The 18,902-nt window shown below is 42.5% G+C and overlaps 1 protein-coding gene across 4 annotated transcripts in view; it reads right to left on the bottom strand.

Moving 5' to 3' along the window:
- Nucleotides 1-18,902, bottom strand: part of ST3GAL6 (ST3 beta-galactoside alpha-2,3-sialyltransferase 6) — a 61,444-nt gene that overhangs the window by 11,189 nt on the left and 31,353 nt on the right. For 3 of the 4 annotated variants that reach the window (XM_015080696.3, XM_053220729.1, XM_053220727.1), the window contains exons 3-6: nt 15,357-15,456; nt 12,272-12,349; nt 9,786-9,889; nt 8,426-8,489 (exon numbers count right to left, since the gene is read on the bottom strand). In XM_015080696.3, the coding sequence (XP_014936182.1) occupies nt 8,426-8,489; nt 9,786-9,889; nt 12,272-12,349; nt 15,357-15,445 (335 nt within the window). In that variant the 5' untranslated portion in view covers nt 15,446-15,456. Of the gene's footprint in view, nt 1-8,425; nt 8,490-9,785; nt 9,890-12,271; nt 12,350-15,356; nt 15,457-16,593; nt 16,682-18,902 lie in introns of those variants that run through there. The other variant, XM_053220728.1, reaches the window with a different exon arrangement.

The following is an 18,902-nucleotide window of genomic DNA, read 5'->3' as shown; positions in this document are numbered from 1 at the left end:
CATAACCTCGGGGTCAGTTTAATACAAATCAGGGGCTGAAGCTGTGGAGCTGGCTCCATCTACCTGCTAAGCAAGGCTGGGCATAGGGGAGGGGGTGCCTAGGAACGGACAGGACCCAAATAACAGCTCTGTTCCTATGTAACCTATATGAGGAAGGAGGAGAGCTATCGGTAACTATGGCACCCAGATTAGCCCTCTCCCACCTCCCTATTCCCACGTGCCCCTGCAGCTACAGCATCCAGCCTGGCCTGGGATTTCCAGCCTGACACCAGGCTGACTGACTCTAACATCATCAAACATACCAGGCTAGACAGGAGGGCATACCACCGCCGCGTCTCCGGAGTTCCTACCCTGGAAGCCTCACCGAAGGACCACCGACCCACAAGTCTGATCCCCGAAGCTGACCCGTAAAGAGGTAGCTCAACTCCGTCCCAGACACAACCAGTTCCATAATCACTGCTCAGCAATAAGCCAACAGGCTCAACCTTAGTGTTCACAGAAGTTTCTGCTCAGTGGTATGTTTATCAGACTGGACTGCAGTTGGTCATCAAGCCCTAGATCGTTGTGTGGCCAAAAGAGCATTGTGATAAGAGAAGCAACCATCTGCCATACTAATGTGTCACATTCCTGGTCCCCACGCAAGCTCCAGGTCCTGGACCTCCCCTCACAGATCCCATCAAGCCTTCCAGTCAAGAGAAAAGGGAGGAGAGGGCTAGGTGCAGAACTCCTACTACAGGAGCCCCAGGATTAGCTACAGAGAGAAGGCCATGGCTTGTACACAATTCTGTAGCCTCTTCCTGTCCATCGTCCCAGGAGGTTTAAGGGCTTGGGAAAAATGGAAAGAAATCTTAGAGACACTGCCTCACTCAAGAGAACTGTAATTCTAAAGACAGGTCACAGTTCGATGGTCACCACATTTTGAGAAATTTCACTTTCTATGCTCTTCTCTGTTAGCTTTGGAGGGGGCAGCTGGAAGGAGGGAAGGCCCTTTCTCATGAAAAAAAAAAAAAAAGTTTGCCTAAGCCTCTGAAAGGAAATCTTGTCAGTGAAATTTCACATTTCCTCCTTGGATATCGCAAAGACCCACATATTTTTCTGAGGATCATGTATAACACTAGAAACTGTTTCAGGGGCATCCCTAGGACCACTCTGTAGCAATAGCAGCTTATCTACAGCTAGTATTCACGACACCCCCGTGACTGTGGGAAACACGTCATGGTACAGGTACACAGTCTGAACCACACAACTCACCCCTCTCTCCCCAGCAGTCACCCCATATTACCAAAAAGTTGATCCATCGTCTCCTTGGCTTCCCTCCACCTGGTCTGGGCTCCTGGATCCCCTTGTTCCCTGAGGTGTAAAACGGTAATTTCCAGGGTCCCTTGAGTACATATAACTTTACCATATTTATTTAACACAACTTTCATGCACAAATAACTACAGGGAATTCTGAGTCCCTAGAGGGTGAGAATAGTACTGTGCATATTCCTGTATCCTCCGATCTAAAACTTCCTGGCTCATAGGCTGTGCACTTTAGGAATCAGTTTGGCTGTTACATGAAGGATGGTGACTGTTTCCTTACTCTGTGTCTGGAAAAGCAGCTATCCGTTCTTCTTTCCCCTACCCCAGGAACAGGTGGGGAAATGCACATGCCCCAAACTGCTCACCCAGAAAACAAAATCACTCCGGAGTGCCTGAACCTGTTAATGGAAAATCTGGAAGCCTGCTGAAACAGCTACGGTGAGAAATTACTCTTCCCCCGGGTGAAAGGCATGCTTCTCATCAAGTCAGGCAAAACCCAGGAGAGTTCCTACGCTCTACAGAGGTAAACATCAACACCATCAATACAGAGAAAGTAGACGTGAATTGCCCATTTCAAGTGGCGGGTGGCCTGTCTTCTGAATGCTTTCTGACATCCACTCTTCCCTTCAGCAGTATCATACACATTAAAATAAATCACCTCATCTTCAGCCTAACAATCTCTGCAGATCTCACTGGTCATTCTCCCACACCCACTACCCTGTGTACCTGCCGGTAGAGCCCTGCTTCCGTAAAGCCTGACAACGGTCGGTCTGGAGGTGGCCCCGTGACCCACCCTTGGGCAGAAAGACATTAGAGAGTCTATTAGATGCTCCAGAAAAGATTTTGCCCCCCGCAAGAGCACAGTTTGAAAAGAAGGCTTTCTTTTGATCTACCCCTTCCTTTCCTCTTAGATGCTGGTATGTGACAACATACGGTTAGAGCAGCGGCAGTCATCTTACAACAGGGAGAGACACAGAGAGCCACAGAGAAGCTGCCCTGACATCACTGAGCCGCTAATTCAGTCACACAACCAGAGCGGCTCCATACAGATGCGCAAGTTGTACACTGTCCACCTACAAGGTGCACCAGTCAAGTAACTGTATGTGTGAACGGACACTCCCTGGAGCTGTGCCATCCAGTCTGTGCAGCCACACGCAGCCCGCAAGATGGAACCACAAGCCTGCAGACATGAACCCATGTATCTAGGCGATATGGGAGACAATAAAGGTCTGCTTTGTTTAAATCACTCTTAGGCTACTGTTACTTGCAGTCTGAAGACCCTGAAACACTGAGCAATGGGCTGTGGCTAGAGACCTGACTGCTGGTTCTGGCTCCCCCATTCAGCATCTTCAGGACCTTGGCCTAGAGACCTAACCTCTAGGAACTTAGTCTGCCCTTTTGTGAAGGGAATCACCGAGGTCTCAAATGTTGTTACTCTACATTGCAGGAGACCATGTCCTCTGGCACATGTACCCGGTTTCTGTATTTCCACTCAACATGTGACAACAATGGCTGTTATGAAACAGACTGTGGCTGCTCCTGCCTTTTCACCACCTGTGACTCTCTCTGTTGACACAGAAACACAACTGCCCCAACCAACCCCCCCCCCCAACCCCCGGCCCCAAGTTCTCCTCCAGGCTGAAAATGCTACCATGTAAAGAAACCTTGCAAAACAGCAGGATGCCCAGAGTAGTGATGCAGACATTGAGAAACTTTCTAGAGCCTGGGCTCTTTTCCTTAAATAACTGAAGTCTCCATCTTTTTCCTCTTTTTAAGTTGTCTGAAGCCACGCTCCCGCCCCAGCTGGTTGCCAATCTGGCCCCGTTCTGCTGATGTAACATAATGGATCCCGCTTGGGTGAGCAACTAGGCAGCTGTCACAAACCCGTGTCCAATGAGCAGGCAACCGATTTAGCACCGGTGCTTCGGCTCAGTAAGGTATTTATGTAGAGTTACTCTGTAACCGCCTGTGCTGGCCTCGCACACTCTTCACAGAATCTGGCGGCCTCCCAGAATGCAATGGTGACAAGGGGAGGTGGAGAGCTGGTTCACGCATTTAAAAATTTTTTTTTAATGTTTTTATTTTTGAGACAGAGAGACAGAGCATGAACAGGGGAGGGGCAGAGAGAGAGGGAGACACAGAATCTGAAACAGGCTCCAGGCTCCGAGCTGTCAGCACAGAGCCTGACGCGGGGCTCGAACTCACACACCGTTGAGTTTATGACCTGGGCCGAAGTTGGACGCTCAACCGACGGAGCCACCCAGGGGCCCCTGGTTCACGCATTTAAGTGGGAGCTGAGATTTTGTGATTCAGGGTTTCTGCCGCTCTGGCTGAGGGAGAATGTGTTCCCACTAAGGAGAAGGCAGCATGCCCCGGGGCTGGGGGGCAGACTGGTGCTAAAGAGATACATGCACAGCCAGCCAGAAAGGGTCAGGGCCTTGTAACACACGCACATTTTAAGTATTGCTTTTCTGTGATACGACTTCCTTAAATATCCTCAATCGTTAGTGAAGTGTGTAAACCATGGCCCCCTCATGTGAGCTGTGCTTTGGGGAATAAAGGGAGCAACCAGGGTCCCAAGAACGCAGCAGCAGCAGCATACAGAAAAGATGACAAAGAGAAACCATTGGTTCTAGGCACGGCTTCACAGTCCCTTCCGAACACAGTGCCACAGAGGCTAGAGAGGAAACGAGAGGTCACTGCCACCCCCAGTTCTTTTCAAAAACATTTTATTTTTTTAATGGGAATATCATTCACGTGTCGTAAAATTCATCCTTTTACCTAAAATTCACTAGCTTTTAGCATATTCACAAAGCTGTGCAACAATCACCACCACCCAATTCAGACCCACAGCCAGTAGCACTTGCTCTCCATTTCCCCTCCCCTACCCCTGACCGCCACAAATCTACTTTCTGTCTCCATAGCACTGTCTATTCTGGCCACTCCCTGTAACTGGAATCATGCAGTAATTGTATGTGGTACGTGCGTTGTATCGTATGTAACTATACTTGTACTTGCTATTTCATGACTGGCTTCTTTTGCTGAGCATGGTGTTTTCAAAGTTCGTCCATGTTGTGGCATGAATCAGTACCCCATTCCTTTTAATGACCAAATAATTTCCTTTATACAGATATACCTTTAATTTATTCATTCGGCAGTTAGACATTTGGGTGTTTCCACTTTGGGGCTACTATGACTAATGCTCCTATGAACATTCATATAGAAGCTCGGTGGTCATGTTTTCAATGTAAGCTTTCTATTTCCAGATAATTCTAGATTCACAGGAAGTTGCAAAAACAGTACCGATGCTTACGTTGACTTAATGACTGTGCAACGGTTTCACTGACTTAACTATTAACTATTAAAACTGACCGTGGCATGGTGCATATGTAGCTCCATTACCCTCTTTTACAAGAAACTAAGGTTCAGAAATGCAGGAACTTGCCCAAGGACACAAAACTGTACCGTTTTTCACAAGTACTCACTCATCTACTTAGCAGTCCCATGCCTGCCCACTTCCTTACTGCCCGCCCCTTTCCTCCCTCTACTTCCCCTCCCCCAAAACCCTGTTTTTCAAGCTCTCCTTGAAGACAAGAGTCTATGGAGATCATGTATCTTTAAGAGAACAAAAGAAACCTATTTAACATATATGTGTTTTCAGTGAACTGACACATGTAACTTGGAGAGGATTTGGTTTAACCCTGCCGAAGTATTAAAGATCATCTGGTTAAAAATGGCTTAAGAATAAAGGCATAAGCTATATTCAATAATGCACAAGATTTATAGCCCTGGAAATCCTTAACAATATATCCAAAAGAATTCACAATTCCAGAATTCTCTTCCCCTTAGCTCTTCAGATGATGCTCAGTTTAAGACATTCGGTTGTGCGGTCTTTCCTGTCTTTTACTCTGTTAAAACGTGAAAGGAGGTACTGAAAACAGAAATTTGCAGACCTCCACATAACCTCTCTGGACCTCAGCTCTCTCACCTTTCAAATGAGGGGGTTGGACTAGATCTCTACCCTTCCTGCCTCTGAGGATTCTCTACAATTCACCACTTTGCTTTTGAGTCTGGCCCTAAAGCAGCACAACACAGCACAGACAGGTAAGCTGAGGTAATCACGATTCTTTAGGCAACATACGGGTGCCTCGGTGGTTACCCTACCCCAACCTGGTGGGTCATTGCTCAGGAGAGAAACTAAACAATATAAAGGGAAAAGCCAAAGAGTATACTTCTTGTTAAAAACAAAAAGATAAATAAAATCAAATGGGTAATAACATGCTAACCTGCAGACTTCGTTTATGTGACACCTGTGGGAAAGAGGAAGACTCCTCTCTTGTAAATGCATCTGGTATTTAGAGCTTTCCCATTCACAGTGTAATCTGTCCCAATGGAGGGCATCACGTGAACTGAATAATGTAACTGAACAAAACTAGGACTTACATCTGGTAGGACTGTAAAGGATTCGGATTTGAAACAATGACCAAATGTCTGAACCTTCTAGAAGAAACCAAGAGGATAAAGGAAGAATAAAATCAGTGGAGAGCAGCCCAAGGGGTAAGGGGATGGAAAGAGTGGAGCTCCCCTCTCTCTGCTCATCCCAATCCCGACCCTACAGACCCACTGACCAAGTGAGCAGCTCATGCCAACAAGGCTTCCTCCTGGTCCATGGGGCGCCCCCCTCACCCCCAACCCGGCTCCTGAATCCACAGCTGGGGGCAGTTCATTCTCTCTGCCTGAGAAAGAGACTGTTCTCAGACCTGTTTGTCCTAGAGCATTTTTCCCCAGGCTGAGAGGAGAAATGGGAGATGTTTAAGGTCACTTAGGGAACAGTTTACTCTGAGGCAACAAGAAGGCAGGTTAGTACATTCTGCCTTTCTGGAGTATATTCTGCCTTTGAAATACACTGCTCAGGGGTGCCTGGGTGGCTCAGCTGGTTGAGCATCCAACTCTTGATTTCAGGTCAGGTCATGATCTCTCGGTTCATGAGTTCGAGTCCCATGTCAGGCTCTGCACTGACCGCACGGAGACTGCTTGGGATTCTCCCCCTCTCCTCTCTCTACCCCTCCCCTGTGTGCATGCATACATGTGTGGTTGCTCTCAAAATAAATAAATATTTTTAAAATAAATAAATAAAATAAAATCCACTGCTCAGGCATAGACTGGCCAGCGATTGTCTTTGTGTTATACAGTGCCATTCAGATAAATGTATAATGACTTGCTTAAAATACAGGTATAGTTTATTACATGTGAACCCATCCCAAAAGTTAATATGAAATAGGAAATACTGTCCCAAGTATATTCTCATCTACTTTCAAAATACTCTTTGTCAAGTCCCTAGGAAAACAGGTTTGCACAAACAAGCAATTCAGCAAGGCTGATCATGTGACTGCTTCTTGGTGTGCACTCCGAAGAGATCCCACAAGGGGATTTTCCATTCCCTCTGTGCCTGAAAAGTCTCTGACTGCACATTCTATTCTACTTCTCTTGACAAACTCAGACTAAAGGATTCCTGTGCCATCAGCAAGATCTTCCAGCCCTCCTCACCACCCACACCCACCTCTCTTCCAACACGGGTGATGCTAAGAGCCTGACATGGGTTAATGTTGGGAGTGGGGTCCATGCTCAGTGACAAAGGAGGAAAGGAAACAGCAAGACCACGTCAGCAAGAAGAGAGACACAAGCCTGGCTGAGGCACACGCAGATGATGAATTCCTGTGTGGGAAGGGCTTCTGAAAGCACCTACAGATGATACAGTCTAGTTCTAAGATAAAGACCAGGAAAGAGTGAAACTTCTAGTCATACACACCCAAGAATCCTGGCAGTAGCTCACATTTACAGGGACTAGGACCTTGTAGACACTTGCTCCAAATATTTAAGGTACAGTCACTATTACTCTTAAGTCACACATCCGGGCACTGGATGGAGCTCTCTAGGTTCACATCCTGGCTGTAGCTTTTACTCACTGTAACAAACTATGTATGTTTGCCTAGTTTTAGTTTCTCCATTAAAAAAAAAAAAAGACTATCAAGCATTCTTTGCAGGGTAGTGGTAAAAACTAGAGAGCAGGACATAATGCACATATGCCAAAGATCTGCACAAAATTCAACCCATGAGCTACATAAAATTTAGGCTAGAAAAGTACATACATGGTTGCTGTTCATATGCAATCAAAAACAAATTAAGTTGATGGCATAGTTTTAAATTGTAATAAGTAAGTACAGCTGAAATGAGCCAACATTACATAATCCACACTTTGATCATGTGGGCTCTCAGAGAAAAAAGGAGAGAATTTCAGACAAAATCTAGCATTGCTCTTCCAGTTCTGTTCTGTAAATTCTATCCCCATTTTCACATCTCTGTCCACTACTCTCATTTATTTATTTGCTAAATAGCACTTCTGTCCTCTTGGGCAAGAGGGAAAATTCTGTCATTTTGCTTTTTAATGGAGTGCCTATTCCATCCCCCCAATGGACCACTGGCCAAATCCTAAAGGGTAGATGAAGAATCTGTACAGAAAGTCTACCTTTGTAAAAATAAGTGTATCAGCTAAAGAGTCTATCTTTAGCAATTTCATTCCTAGATGGTTCACTTGACACCAGAATTTTCTACAAATTAAGTTACCTTTTGTAGTCAGAACAAGTATTATCTCAACCAACTGTTCTCTTTCCTCCAGTATAATTCTGAATAGGAGGAAGAAAGCTGCTTCTGAAATCCGATATTCAAGTGAAACAAAACAGATCCTCATGAGCAATCAGAAGATACATAGGAAGGTACAGGAGACAGCCTATGGAGGGGCTGTGAGCTGATTAACAGGGGCTGCGAATTAATTCTCTAGTAACAACAACTTAGGAGAGGTGAACGTGGGTTAAAATGTCTTGACCTGGGACTAGGATTGCTCATCATAAGACTCTGCAAACTTTTGAGGCAACCAGTTTTGCAGTTTCTAAATTAATTGTGTAATGTGTTTATTTGAAGTGTCATGGAAATAACTAACAGACATTTTAGTCATGCACAACTACTATGGAATTTTCTTGACTGAAGACATTTTACATTGGGGTGCATATTTTGAACCACCTTAGCTAAAACTAAAAGTCAAACAAAAGCGAGGAAATAAACTCACTTGTCAGATTCATCAAAGAGATCACAACTCTGCAGTTTTGAAAGAGCAAGTCGAAAATATTCCGCTAGAAAACAAATGGCATATTATAAATAAAAGGAATTATGGCTTCTTAGATACCTAGTAAGCAACCCTAGGTATTCCCCCCCCATCCCTCCCCCAACCCATTTCAAAGTTGTAAATCCATGTGGATTTATTCCTTGGTGGAAATTAACAATACAACTGCAGTTTGCAGGCACTACTCAATAGGTACACTCAAAACTGCTCTAAGGACACTTCCTGAAAACTCCAGGGGGGTAAAAAAAAAATGCCTTATCTGACAACAATTCTGAAAAAGTAACCCCAAAAATACCAACATCTGGGGTGCCTGGGTGGCTCAGTCCGTTAAGTGTCTGACTTCAGCTCAGGTCACGATCTCATGGTTCGTGAGTTTGAGCCCCACGTCGGGCTCTGTGCTAACAGCTCAGAACCTGGAGCCTGCTTCAGATTCAGTGTCTCCCTCGCTCTCTCTGCCCCTCCCCTAATCATGCTGTGTCTGTCTCTCTCTCCCAAAAATAAGTAATAAGACATTTTTTAAAAAAATACCAACATCAGATGATATTAGTGTAGAATATAGCCTTTGAAACTGATATTAGTATAGAAACCAATATTCAGCAAATTTAAATGTATTATCAAATTCTCTGCAATATTTTTTTTAAACCTATACACACACACACACACACACACACACACACACAACACACACACACACATAACAGGATCCACTGAATAAATAAAATCTGACTCAGAAAACTAAGCTTGTCACCTACTGGGCTTTTAGGGTCTCTCAAAAATCTACAACATAAAGCTGCTTAAGGCCAATCAGTTGTCAGTAAGTGGAGAGAAAACGGTTTTGTCATTAGCAGATAGAGTAATTTCTCTCTCAATTTAGCAAAATACCTACTGGTTAAAAGGCTGATCAAGGAGTTAGAACTTACATTGATGGAATAAAATAAAACTCAGAGGTAAAAAGGCAAAAAGGGAGACAGGAAGGAAGTTAACCCACAGGTTTATCCTGCTAATTCTATACTAGAATAAAATACAGCATCAGAACTCATGAATAATACCATAGCTAGACAAAAGTAAAGAGCAGTTTCTCAAAAAACAACAAACTTCCCGTTTTATTTTAGAATTCCACACTGCCTCAAAAAGGAGTAGGGATTTCTGAATTAAAATTTAATTTCCTTCAACAAATTGCCGAATCATTTCCTTTAAGAATGCTCATGAAGCAGTAAGATGAAAAGGCCTTAAAATTATATAAACATGTGGTTCACATCAAAACACACTCCTATTAATAGGGCTGGGTAAGAATAATATTACTGACCTGATGTTCTTATCCCATAGGGCAAATCAAACTTATCACCACCATACAAGGAAGCAATCTTTTTAAAATCAGCTGCACACAGAAAAGGGTGAAACTGATGAAACCTGCAAGAAAAGGAAAAGAATCATTTCCCCCAAATGCCTACAATATATGCAGCCTTCTAAAATCACAACTGAAGACAACTGAAGTATAATACGTTGATATATGGACTATATGCGACTGTGTAACTATTTTTAAAGTATTTTTTTATTCACTTCAATGCTTATTTATGGTCTTATGTTTTAATATTAACATTATTTGGGGGGCCTGGGTGACTCAGTTGGTTAAGCATCAGACTCGTGATTTCAGCTCAGGTCATGAACTCGCAGTCCATGAGATTGAGCCCCGGAGTTGGGCTCTGCACTGACAGCACGGAGCCTGCTTGAGACTCTCTCTCTGACCCTCCCCCATTTGCTCTCTTGCTCTTTCTCAAAATAAACAAACTTTAAAACGTAAAATTATTGAAAAGTCACCTTAAACGGAATTTAAATAGAATAGAGAATGGAATGTGCAATGGAACTACAAAACCAAGATGGAAACGCTACCCAGGCTGTGGAACCAAAGTTTTGTCACAACTCTAGAGGCTAGGGAGGGGGATCAAAATTTAAAAACAAATCAATACCATGTGAGGAAATGTTAGCCATATACAGGAAGAGACAAAGGAGGTAATAAGGGGAAATAAAGCATGGATGCTAAGCCACTCCCAAATTAAAAAGTACCATATGTGTGAAGTTTTGTCAGCTATGAAAAAAAAAGTAAAAATAAAAATGAAAATAAAGAACAGTTAGATGCACCTAGGATTCTTGCCGGCATTAAGACTTACTCAAGAACAACAACTATGGACATGTTCTTTCTTATTGCCTGCTCTGTCCTGAGCTATGCCCCACTGCCCCCACTCAGGTCCTCTCTCAGACAAGAGAGACCATTCGATGAGGATAGGATGTGCCTCTGTTTTTCCCCTCACTTTTAGCAACCAGCACAGAGTAGGCAGGTTCCCTACGGTTAATAAATGATTGAATGAATTTCAACTCCGTATTACTTCTTTATGGAACCAGTATGAAGTAGAAAAAAAGAAAATCAAAGTGCTTTTAATGCAAGAGAAGGAACAAGTCAAACTCACCCTTACCCCAATCCCCCACACTTGGCCCCATTTTTCCTGTCATATCAGCTTTGCCTTTTGTTAGTCTAAAAACTGCAGGTGCAGATCAGAGTGCCCTGGGGTTTCAGTGGCTGTATGACAAAATGGAAATAAAGCACAGAATAGGGGTGAAATAGCTTCAGTTTCATTCTGGCTTCATTTGCATCCATAGTAGCCACTCAGGAGCCATTACACCTTGGGCAAGTCACATGAGTTTAAGGTCTTCAGAGCTGGGCTAAGAACTCACACCATATTCAGACTAAGGCAACAGGTGAGGGTGGGCCCTTCCTGCATGACATATGATCTGTATCCCAGACTTAGTTTTGAGAGTGTCAGCATTCTCAGGGGTCCAGCTTTATTTATGTATGCCAGTTTCCAAACTAAAATGTATTTATACCCAGTGTATACTGGGTTCCAAGGTAAAATTGATTTCTTACTATGGGGTCATGGTTAAAAAAGTTTAAAACCACTCTTCTAGTTTTGCAGTGGTCCTAACTAGAAAGATTTATCATCTTATAAAGTGCTTATAGTAGCCATGATATACCTGTAAACATATGCAGAAATATTTTATGTATCTCCAGTTTCCTAGAGAGTTGATTTTAAAAGGTTAAGAACCAGTCATGGAAACGTGCGGTATACTACGCAATGAAAAGAAAATTTACAAATATATAAACTTTTGATCCTTAATGGAGAACATATTGAAAAGCTTGGACCTGTTTTACACAATTAAACATGACCAGACTGTCATCTATTTCTATTTCTCTAGAAGCGTTTGGACAAGCAATCTGTCACAGTTGAGGTGAAAGAGGAAAAGAATATTTCTGGATATTCTGCAAGTCCTGACAACTATATAAAGATTTACATTTACATTCCAAGTAGTTCACTGAAAGTCATGGTGAGGAAAAATTTCTCATCATGAAGTTTAACCTAGAGACAAGGGGGGAAAAAGCTACAAAATAATAAGGGTAAAAAACAACATGGGAACAACAAGGGGAGAAGTAAAGCCCTGAAGAACAGTTCACTTTTTATGATCAAATACAAACAGAGCTCTCTAATCTCACCTGTGTAAAAAGAGTAACTGGTCTGATTGAGTTCTTCAATGCCTTTTCTGAAAATATATGCAGAGCTCTGACCAAAAGCACAAAAAGAGACGGGATATTCAAGCTCTTCCTTAAATATAGAGTGTCTACTTTACGCTGCTAAAGTCCACTTTCATACTTTTCATACGAAAAAAAGTAAACAAGCGTGAAAAGTGATTACAAACACATTTTAAACATGTTGTAGGTCACAATTTCTTTTATCTTTTTACCTCAGGAGAGAGGCAAAAGCTGGCTTCGATAAACAAGGCTGGATCTTATTTCTCCGCTTCATTTCCACAGGTGGCACCCTAGGAGACAAAAAACAGGGTCACTCAGAAACCAGAACCAGGAAGCCTGCCCAAAGGAAAGCAAATGCCCTGGGAATCCACTTGGAGACAACCGCTGAAAGACTTCTCCGGCATGGAATTTAAAATCCTCACAGAAACCCTTGAGGGATGACCGTACTTTCTCCAGGCCCTTTCACATATTTGAGGATGCACGGATACAAGGCGAGAGGGTGAAAAAGGCTGAGGTGACAAGCGACCCAGAAGGGATTCAACCACCAGTGAACAAAGGGCCCTTCGAGAAGGGCTAGGGGTCACCACACTGTGGAAGCCACAAGCAGGCTGACTTCTTGGAAGTCTCCCCAAAGCCTGCCAAACCCAACACACTCCAGTGCACATGACTCTCTAGGTCCCCCATGCCACAACTGGGCACACCTACCATAGAAACACAGACCTGAAGCTCTACAGAGGCAGCCTTGTGATCTGGACTCCACAAATCACACCATTCAGAGTCCTATCTCACTCTCCTCTATTCTTGGCACAGGTTAGGACCTTCTGGGTCTCCTGAATGGAGTGCTTGTCTCCACAGTTTAAAAGGGTATTGTGAAACAAGACAGAGCATGACAACAAAAATAAATGAGGGGGACAGAGTGGCAGGATCCAGAGCTAGCCAGGTTCATAACAGCCTAACAGAAGACTTTATTAATGATCAATTATGTGAAGAATTCATCCAAAAAACTAATCCATGTTCTTCTATAATCACAGGACACAAACTAAAAGAAGTAGTCTCAATTTTTTAGAAATCCACATAGTTAGGACGTCTAGGTTTATGTTTTTGTTTTTGCTACACACACACACACACACACACACACACACACACAGAGAGAGAGTCTGAGCTGGGGAGGGGCAGTGAGAGAGGGAGACACAGAATCCAAAGCAGGCTCCAGGCTCTGAGCTGTCAGCCCAGAGAGCCTGATGAGGGGCTCAAACTCATGAACTGTGAGATCATGACCTGAGCCGAAGTCAGACACTCAAATGACTGAGCCACCCAGATGCCCAAGAACTGCTAGATTTCTAAACTATGAAACTAGTAAAGTCCTTATTAGAGAAACATCTTTTGTGACTACCATACATGGCAAGAATCCCTTGATTTATATGTTAGGAAGGTACATAAATATGGTGGATCAGCACATTAGATCATAAAAACCAAATTACATTCTGAGGACAAAATGAAGTAAAAGATATTACTTGGTTTCTAAGGTTAGTCAAACAAAAACTTTTAGGATATTCTGAAGACAACCTTTGGGTGGCTTAAAAAAGTTACCTGTCTAGGGGCACCCGGGTGGCTTAACCAGTTGAGCCTCCGACTTCAGCTCAGGTCATGATCTCACGGTCTGTAGGTTCGAGCCCCGAGTTGGGCTCTGTGCTGACAGCTCAGAGCCTGGAGCCTGTTTCGGATTCTGTGTCTCCCTCTCTCTCTGACCCTCTCCCATTCATGCTCTGTCTTTGTCTCAAAAATAAATAAACATTTAAAAAGTAATAAAAATAAATGAATAAAAATTAAAAAGTTACCGGTCTTAAATAATTTTTAAGGAAGTAAGTTCACAGCACAAAACCCACCTGAGGTAATTTCCCCCGGTATTTTCTGTGACTAGTATCACGGGTTAGCTTAGGAGGGTCATAAACACTCTCAAACCAGGATGACAAAAGACTGCAGAATTCAACACTCTTTGCATTGTCCTCTTTATCATTTCCCCTGTGACACAATAGGATTTGTTTACAAAGTAAACTCCTTGCTTTCTCTTCTGTTCTTACCTTCCGTTACTAAGAGTGGTACAGAGACAGGATGTGGCAAAGACGGAAGCAGAGAACACCGTGTATAACCTTCATGTGGTGTATAATCAGACTTCTAAGTCCTCTAGCTCAGTATTTAAGTCCAAGGCCCAGAAACTTTGGGCCACCCTCCACCCCCACCCGGCATTGGATTTTTCTAGTGACCATCTGCCTAACTTCCTTCCATGAAGAGCATTACAATAATTTTTCAATCAACAAGTGGTGAAGTAAATTCAGAAGCATGAACTTTTTTTTATCTAGACGGGGGTGGGGGGACACAACCAGAAACATGATCTAGAATTTCCTACTGAAAAACTGGCAAAGAGTACTGGTATTTCGTCTAAAATAGAAAATTGTCATGTGACTTATTTTGATATCATATACTACCATCCATTCAGGATTTAAAGGTCATCAAAACTTTATTCCTAGCCAAAGGACAATTAGGGAAAAGGATGAAAAGCTTATTTCGTAAGTTTTCTCTGCCATAAAACTATCTGTGCTTCTTCAAAGTTTTATGAGACATTTCAAGTCAAAGTGGTTTCATAATGTGTGTCATCATGCACCGAATATTTTTAAACAAAGAAAACCATATGCAGTGTCTCTATTTTAATCATCACTATCTTATCCAAGCATTTTAGGCTCAACAGTCAAGAACCACCGAGTCCAAGAATTACTCCATCAATTCAAGGAGATGAAATATTATATAAAGAATATTATGTTCCAGAGATGGGCAACACCACTGCTTCACTGATGTCAATAAAAATAAGGTGCTGTTTCATCAGTTTGAAAACTGTTAAAGCTACGATGTACAAGACACTAGAATGGTAAAACCCCAGTTTAGCATGGAAAGCTAAAAAAGGCTCAAAATGTTAAAGAGTTGTTTTGTTTTGTTTTTTTATAGGTCCTTCTAACATCATTTGTGTGACTGTGTCAAAGACTAGTTTAGGAATCATTTTTATTTATTTTTATTTTTTTATTTGAGAGAGAGCGCACGCGTGCACATGAGTGGGGGAGAAGAGCCCAGGAAGAGAGAGAGAATCTTAAGCAGTCTCGATGCTCAGTGCAGAGCCCAACGTGGGGCTTGATCCAACGACCCCAGGGTCATGACCTGAGCCAAAAATCAAGAGTCAGACACTCAACCAACTGAGCCACCTCGGTGCCCCGGGAATTATTTTTAAAGAGCAAAAATGAAACTTACCAATAGGCGTTTGTTCCCCATAATATACAATGCAGCACATAATAGAGAAAGACAGCACTCAGGAATATGGCCACAAGGTACCCTCTCATGGCTGGCCCACCTGAAACACAAGAAATGAAGTCCAAAGAAAAAGCGTTATCGTTTGTTATGTAGATGGGTTCACACAAGAGCTCAAAATAAGCATTAGTGAATAAACATATAGACAGGGAAGAAAAGAAAATGATGTAGGCCTACTATTTTTGGAAATATTCACTAAATTTGTAGGAAAAGAGTGTTTTTTTCTGTTTCTCCTCAGCCTGTTTAGTCAATACAACATGATGCGTAAACCTATCAACAGTACCATGGTTTCAAAGTTAGCAGCTGCCATCCTACTTTCTCATGTTAGATAAGAAAAACATGCATTCAAAACAAAATTTTACACATGTATTTCAGACCCAAAACTTGTTTTCAGAAACAGTAAAAAATACCTATTTTCACTCTCTCAACAGAAAGTGAATATATGCCTTAAGATGTAAACAAACATTGCATTTCCTCAGTGTTCAAAATGATTTTTTTAACGTTTTTATTTATTTTTGAGAGAGACAGAGTGAGAGTGGGGGAGGGCAAGAGAGAGGGAGACACAGACTCCGAAGAAGGCTCCAGGCTCCGGGCAGTCAGCACAGAACCTGATCCAGGGCTCATGAGGTCATGACCTGAGCCAAAGACGGACGCTTAACCAACTGAGCCACCCAGGCGCCTCTCAGAATGATTTTTAAATGCCATGCATTGTAATTTTTACACGTCCTTTTTGCAATTTTTAAAAACTGGGGAAAAAAGGCTGCTAAGAATATTTTCCACATCTTCAACTTTTATATACTTTTAGATGCATCCATTTGATTTTTCAGTATCCTAGCAGAGGTACATTTCAGCTAATTTCTTGCTTATTTTTGCACTATATCAACAGTGTGGTTCATTGTCCATTTGTAGATCGACAAAAACCTGGACAAAATCTTCGCTAGAATGTAAATTTTAAAAACCCTTCATAGAATATAGATTTTTAAGAAACCTGAACATATTTTGTTCTCACTTTTACTTCATAGAAATGAGTAAGTTCTCGTTTCCACATGCAATTAAATGCAAAAGACAAATTTAATATATTATATGGTGCTTACAGTAGATTTCAATGCTTGGGACTTTAAACAAATATGCTAGCTTTTTGTCTGTCAAGTTTCTGGTTCATTTCGACAATTGCATGTACCTCTTGTTCACATCCATCAACCTTCATCGGGGCAATGCAGTGCAGACATGGTGAGTCTGGGTAGATGCATTTCCAGATAAGATCATGCTGTCTCCCTTTGAACAGTAAAATAAGTCCAAATGGAACTCTTAAAATAAAGCACTCCTTTGCCTTCATAAACAGAATATAATAAATACAATTTAAGCTTTCCTCGATAATGTGGGGTCATCTTAACAAATGTCATAATTATGCTGGGCTCCTCTGGAGCTAATGAGGGTGTGGGACTGTTCGCTACGCCGTCCTTATCCAGAGGAAATCGCTGGTTTCTCCTCCCTTGGTGTCAGCTGCTGCTTCTCACTTCTATTCAGGCAGCCGCCACCCCCACATGCCATTATTATAAGTTAGTGAGAAATGCCTATGTAAGGAGAAAGCAAATAGAGGAGTTAAATAACACACTTTACACATACTTCCTAGCACACATGATCGCCATGAAGAGTCAAACTGGTTGGCAATCAGAACACATGAATTATCGCCCAATTCCACATAATTCCTGTCTTGGGGGACCTTAGGTAAATCAGTTTACCACTTCCAACCTGAGCGTCCTCATCTGTTTACAGGTGAGAGCACAGAAGCTACCTCTTTGAGCTATTAGGTAGATTACCCAAAATGAAGCGTGCCTGGCACAACCTAGGACACAAAATATGTGAATGTGGTTGTGTATTTAACGGCGGTTCATTTTCTAAAACTGTCAGCTGTGCTCTTTTTCTAAGTAGTAATATGCATGGGTTTTGAGAAAGCCAATGTGAGACCTGGCCTATCCTGATGCAGCCTACGCCGTCTTCTTTGTTTGTTTTTAATTTTTCTTAGTGTTTATTTATTTTTGAGACAGAGGGAGACAGAGCGCACGTGGGGGAGGGGCAGAGAGAGAAGGAGACACAGAATCCGAAACAGGCTCCAGGCTCCGAGCTGTCAGCACAGAGCCCGACGCAGGGCTCGAACCCGGGAACCGTGAGATCATAACCTGAGCCGAAGTCGGATGCTCAACCAACTGAGCCACCCAGGTGCCCCAACCTACACTGTCTTCTTACTGGCCTGACAGAAAGATGCAGTTGCATGTGGCTTTTACACAAAGTCCCACATCCTCACATGGCAAAGGGAGTAAAGCAGTTTATAAAGCGCACATAGATCTGCTGCTCCCATCCCCTCAGGCCTGCGCCTCTCTTTCTGCTTTGTTCGGTCTTCCTCACCCACCTGAAATGTATGCGCTCTTGATGTAACTGTGGGTTATTTTAAAAATCATCTTAAATTCTCCTTGGTAAAAAGAAATAAATTGCAGGATCATTAGTAGGTTAAAAAAAGGAGCGGGGTATGGCTCCATGTTTCTTGAGGAATACTGGGTAAAATCCAAGTGATGGAGAGTGCTAAGGTTTGGGATTATCAGTAAAAGTCTCTACTTGGCCCTTATACTTGTTCAACATTATCAGCCTTCCTTCTTCCCCCTGTACTGGGAGAATTGAGAAAGGTCAAACTGGGGTCCAGCAACTCGTCGTATAGGTGAGAGGTAATCATATTAAACATTCACCGAAGGCCATGAGCAATGCTTCATGAAGACAAGATACAGGCCTATCAGTGCCGACAGGGAACTGATGTGGACTTGGCTTGTCTCATCCCTTTAATTGATGGGACCTCAGCAAAATGCTTTTTTCTTTCACCCATGCAGCTATTACCCAAACATGGATATAGGACAAATCAAGACTCCAAAGAACACAATGGAATTGCAGTAAAACCTTAGATGGCAGAACAACCTGTTCTGTCAGTGTTGTTCAAGACAAGCAAACATTTCTGATAAATTTTAACTTGATAAACGAGGCATGTCTTGCAATACGAGTAGTACGTGATGGCAAATGTCACATGATCACAACTGAGCCAATGGTTCTTGAAATTCTCTTTGATATGCAAGTGCTTTGGATTACAAGCATGTTTCAGGAACAAATTATGCTCACAAACCAAGGTTTTACTATATTTACATATCCTGTGACTCCCTTAAATATACACTGTAATTAACCCTTTTTTTGTTGTACATGCTGACGGTGTCAGACATCAGGGGTGTTTGGCAACTCTGGGAGTTCTAGAATCCACCAGTTAAACTTGAACTGAAACAGTTTTAGAAACTACTAATGTTAGGCTTGAGACTATCCTGGAAGGTATTTTACCATGGGCCAATATAGTCACCAATCTGCTTAACTGCTCAATTATTTAAGGCTCCACCTAAAATAACATCATTTATGCAAGCACCCAACATGGATGCCACTTACCAGTATCAGCAACTT

Source organism: Acinonyx jubatus, chromosome C2, assembly GCF_027475565.1.
Source record: "Acinonyx jubatus isolate Ajub_Pintada_27869175 chromosome C2, VMU_Ajub_asm_v1.0, whole genome shotgun sequence".
NCBI lineage: Eukaryota > Metazoa > Chordata > Mammalia > Carnivora > Felidae > Acinonyx > Acinonyx jubatus.
Note: the sequence above shows the minus strand (reverse complement) of the source record. Positions and strands in the feature narration are given on the sequence as shown.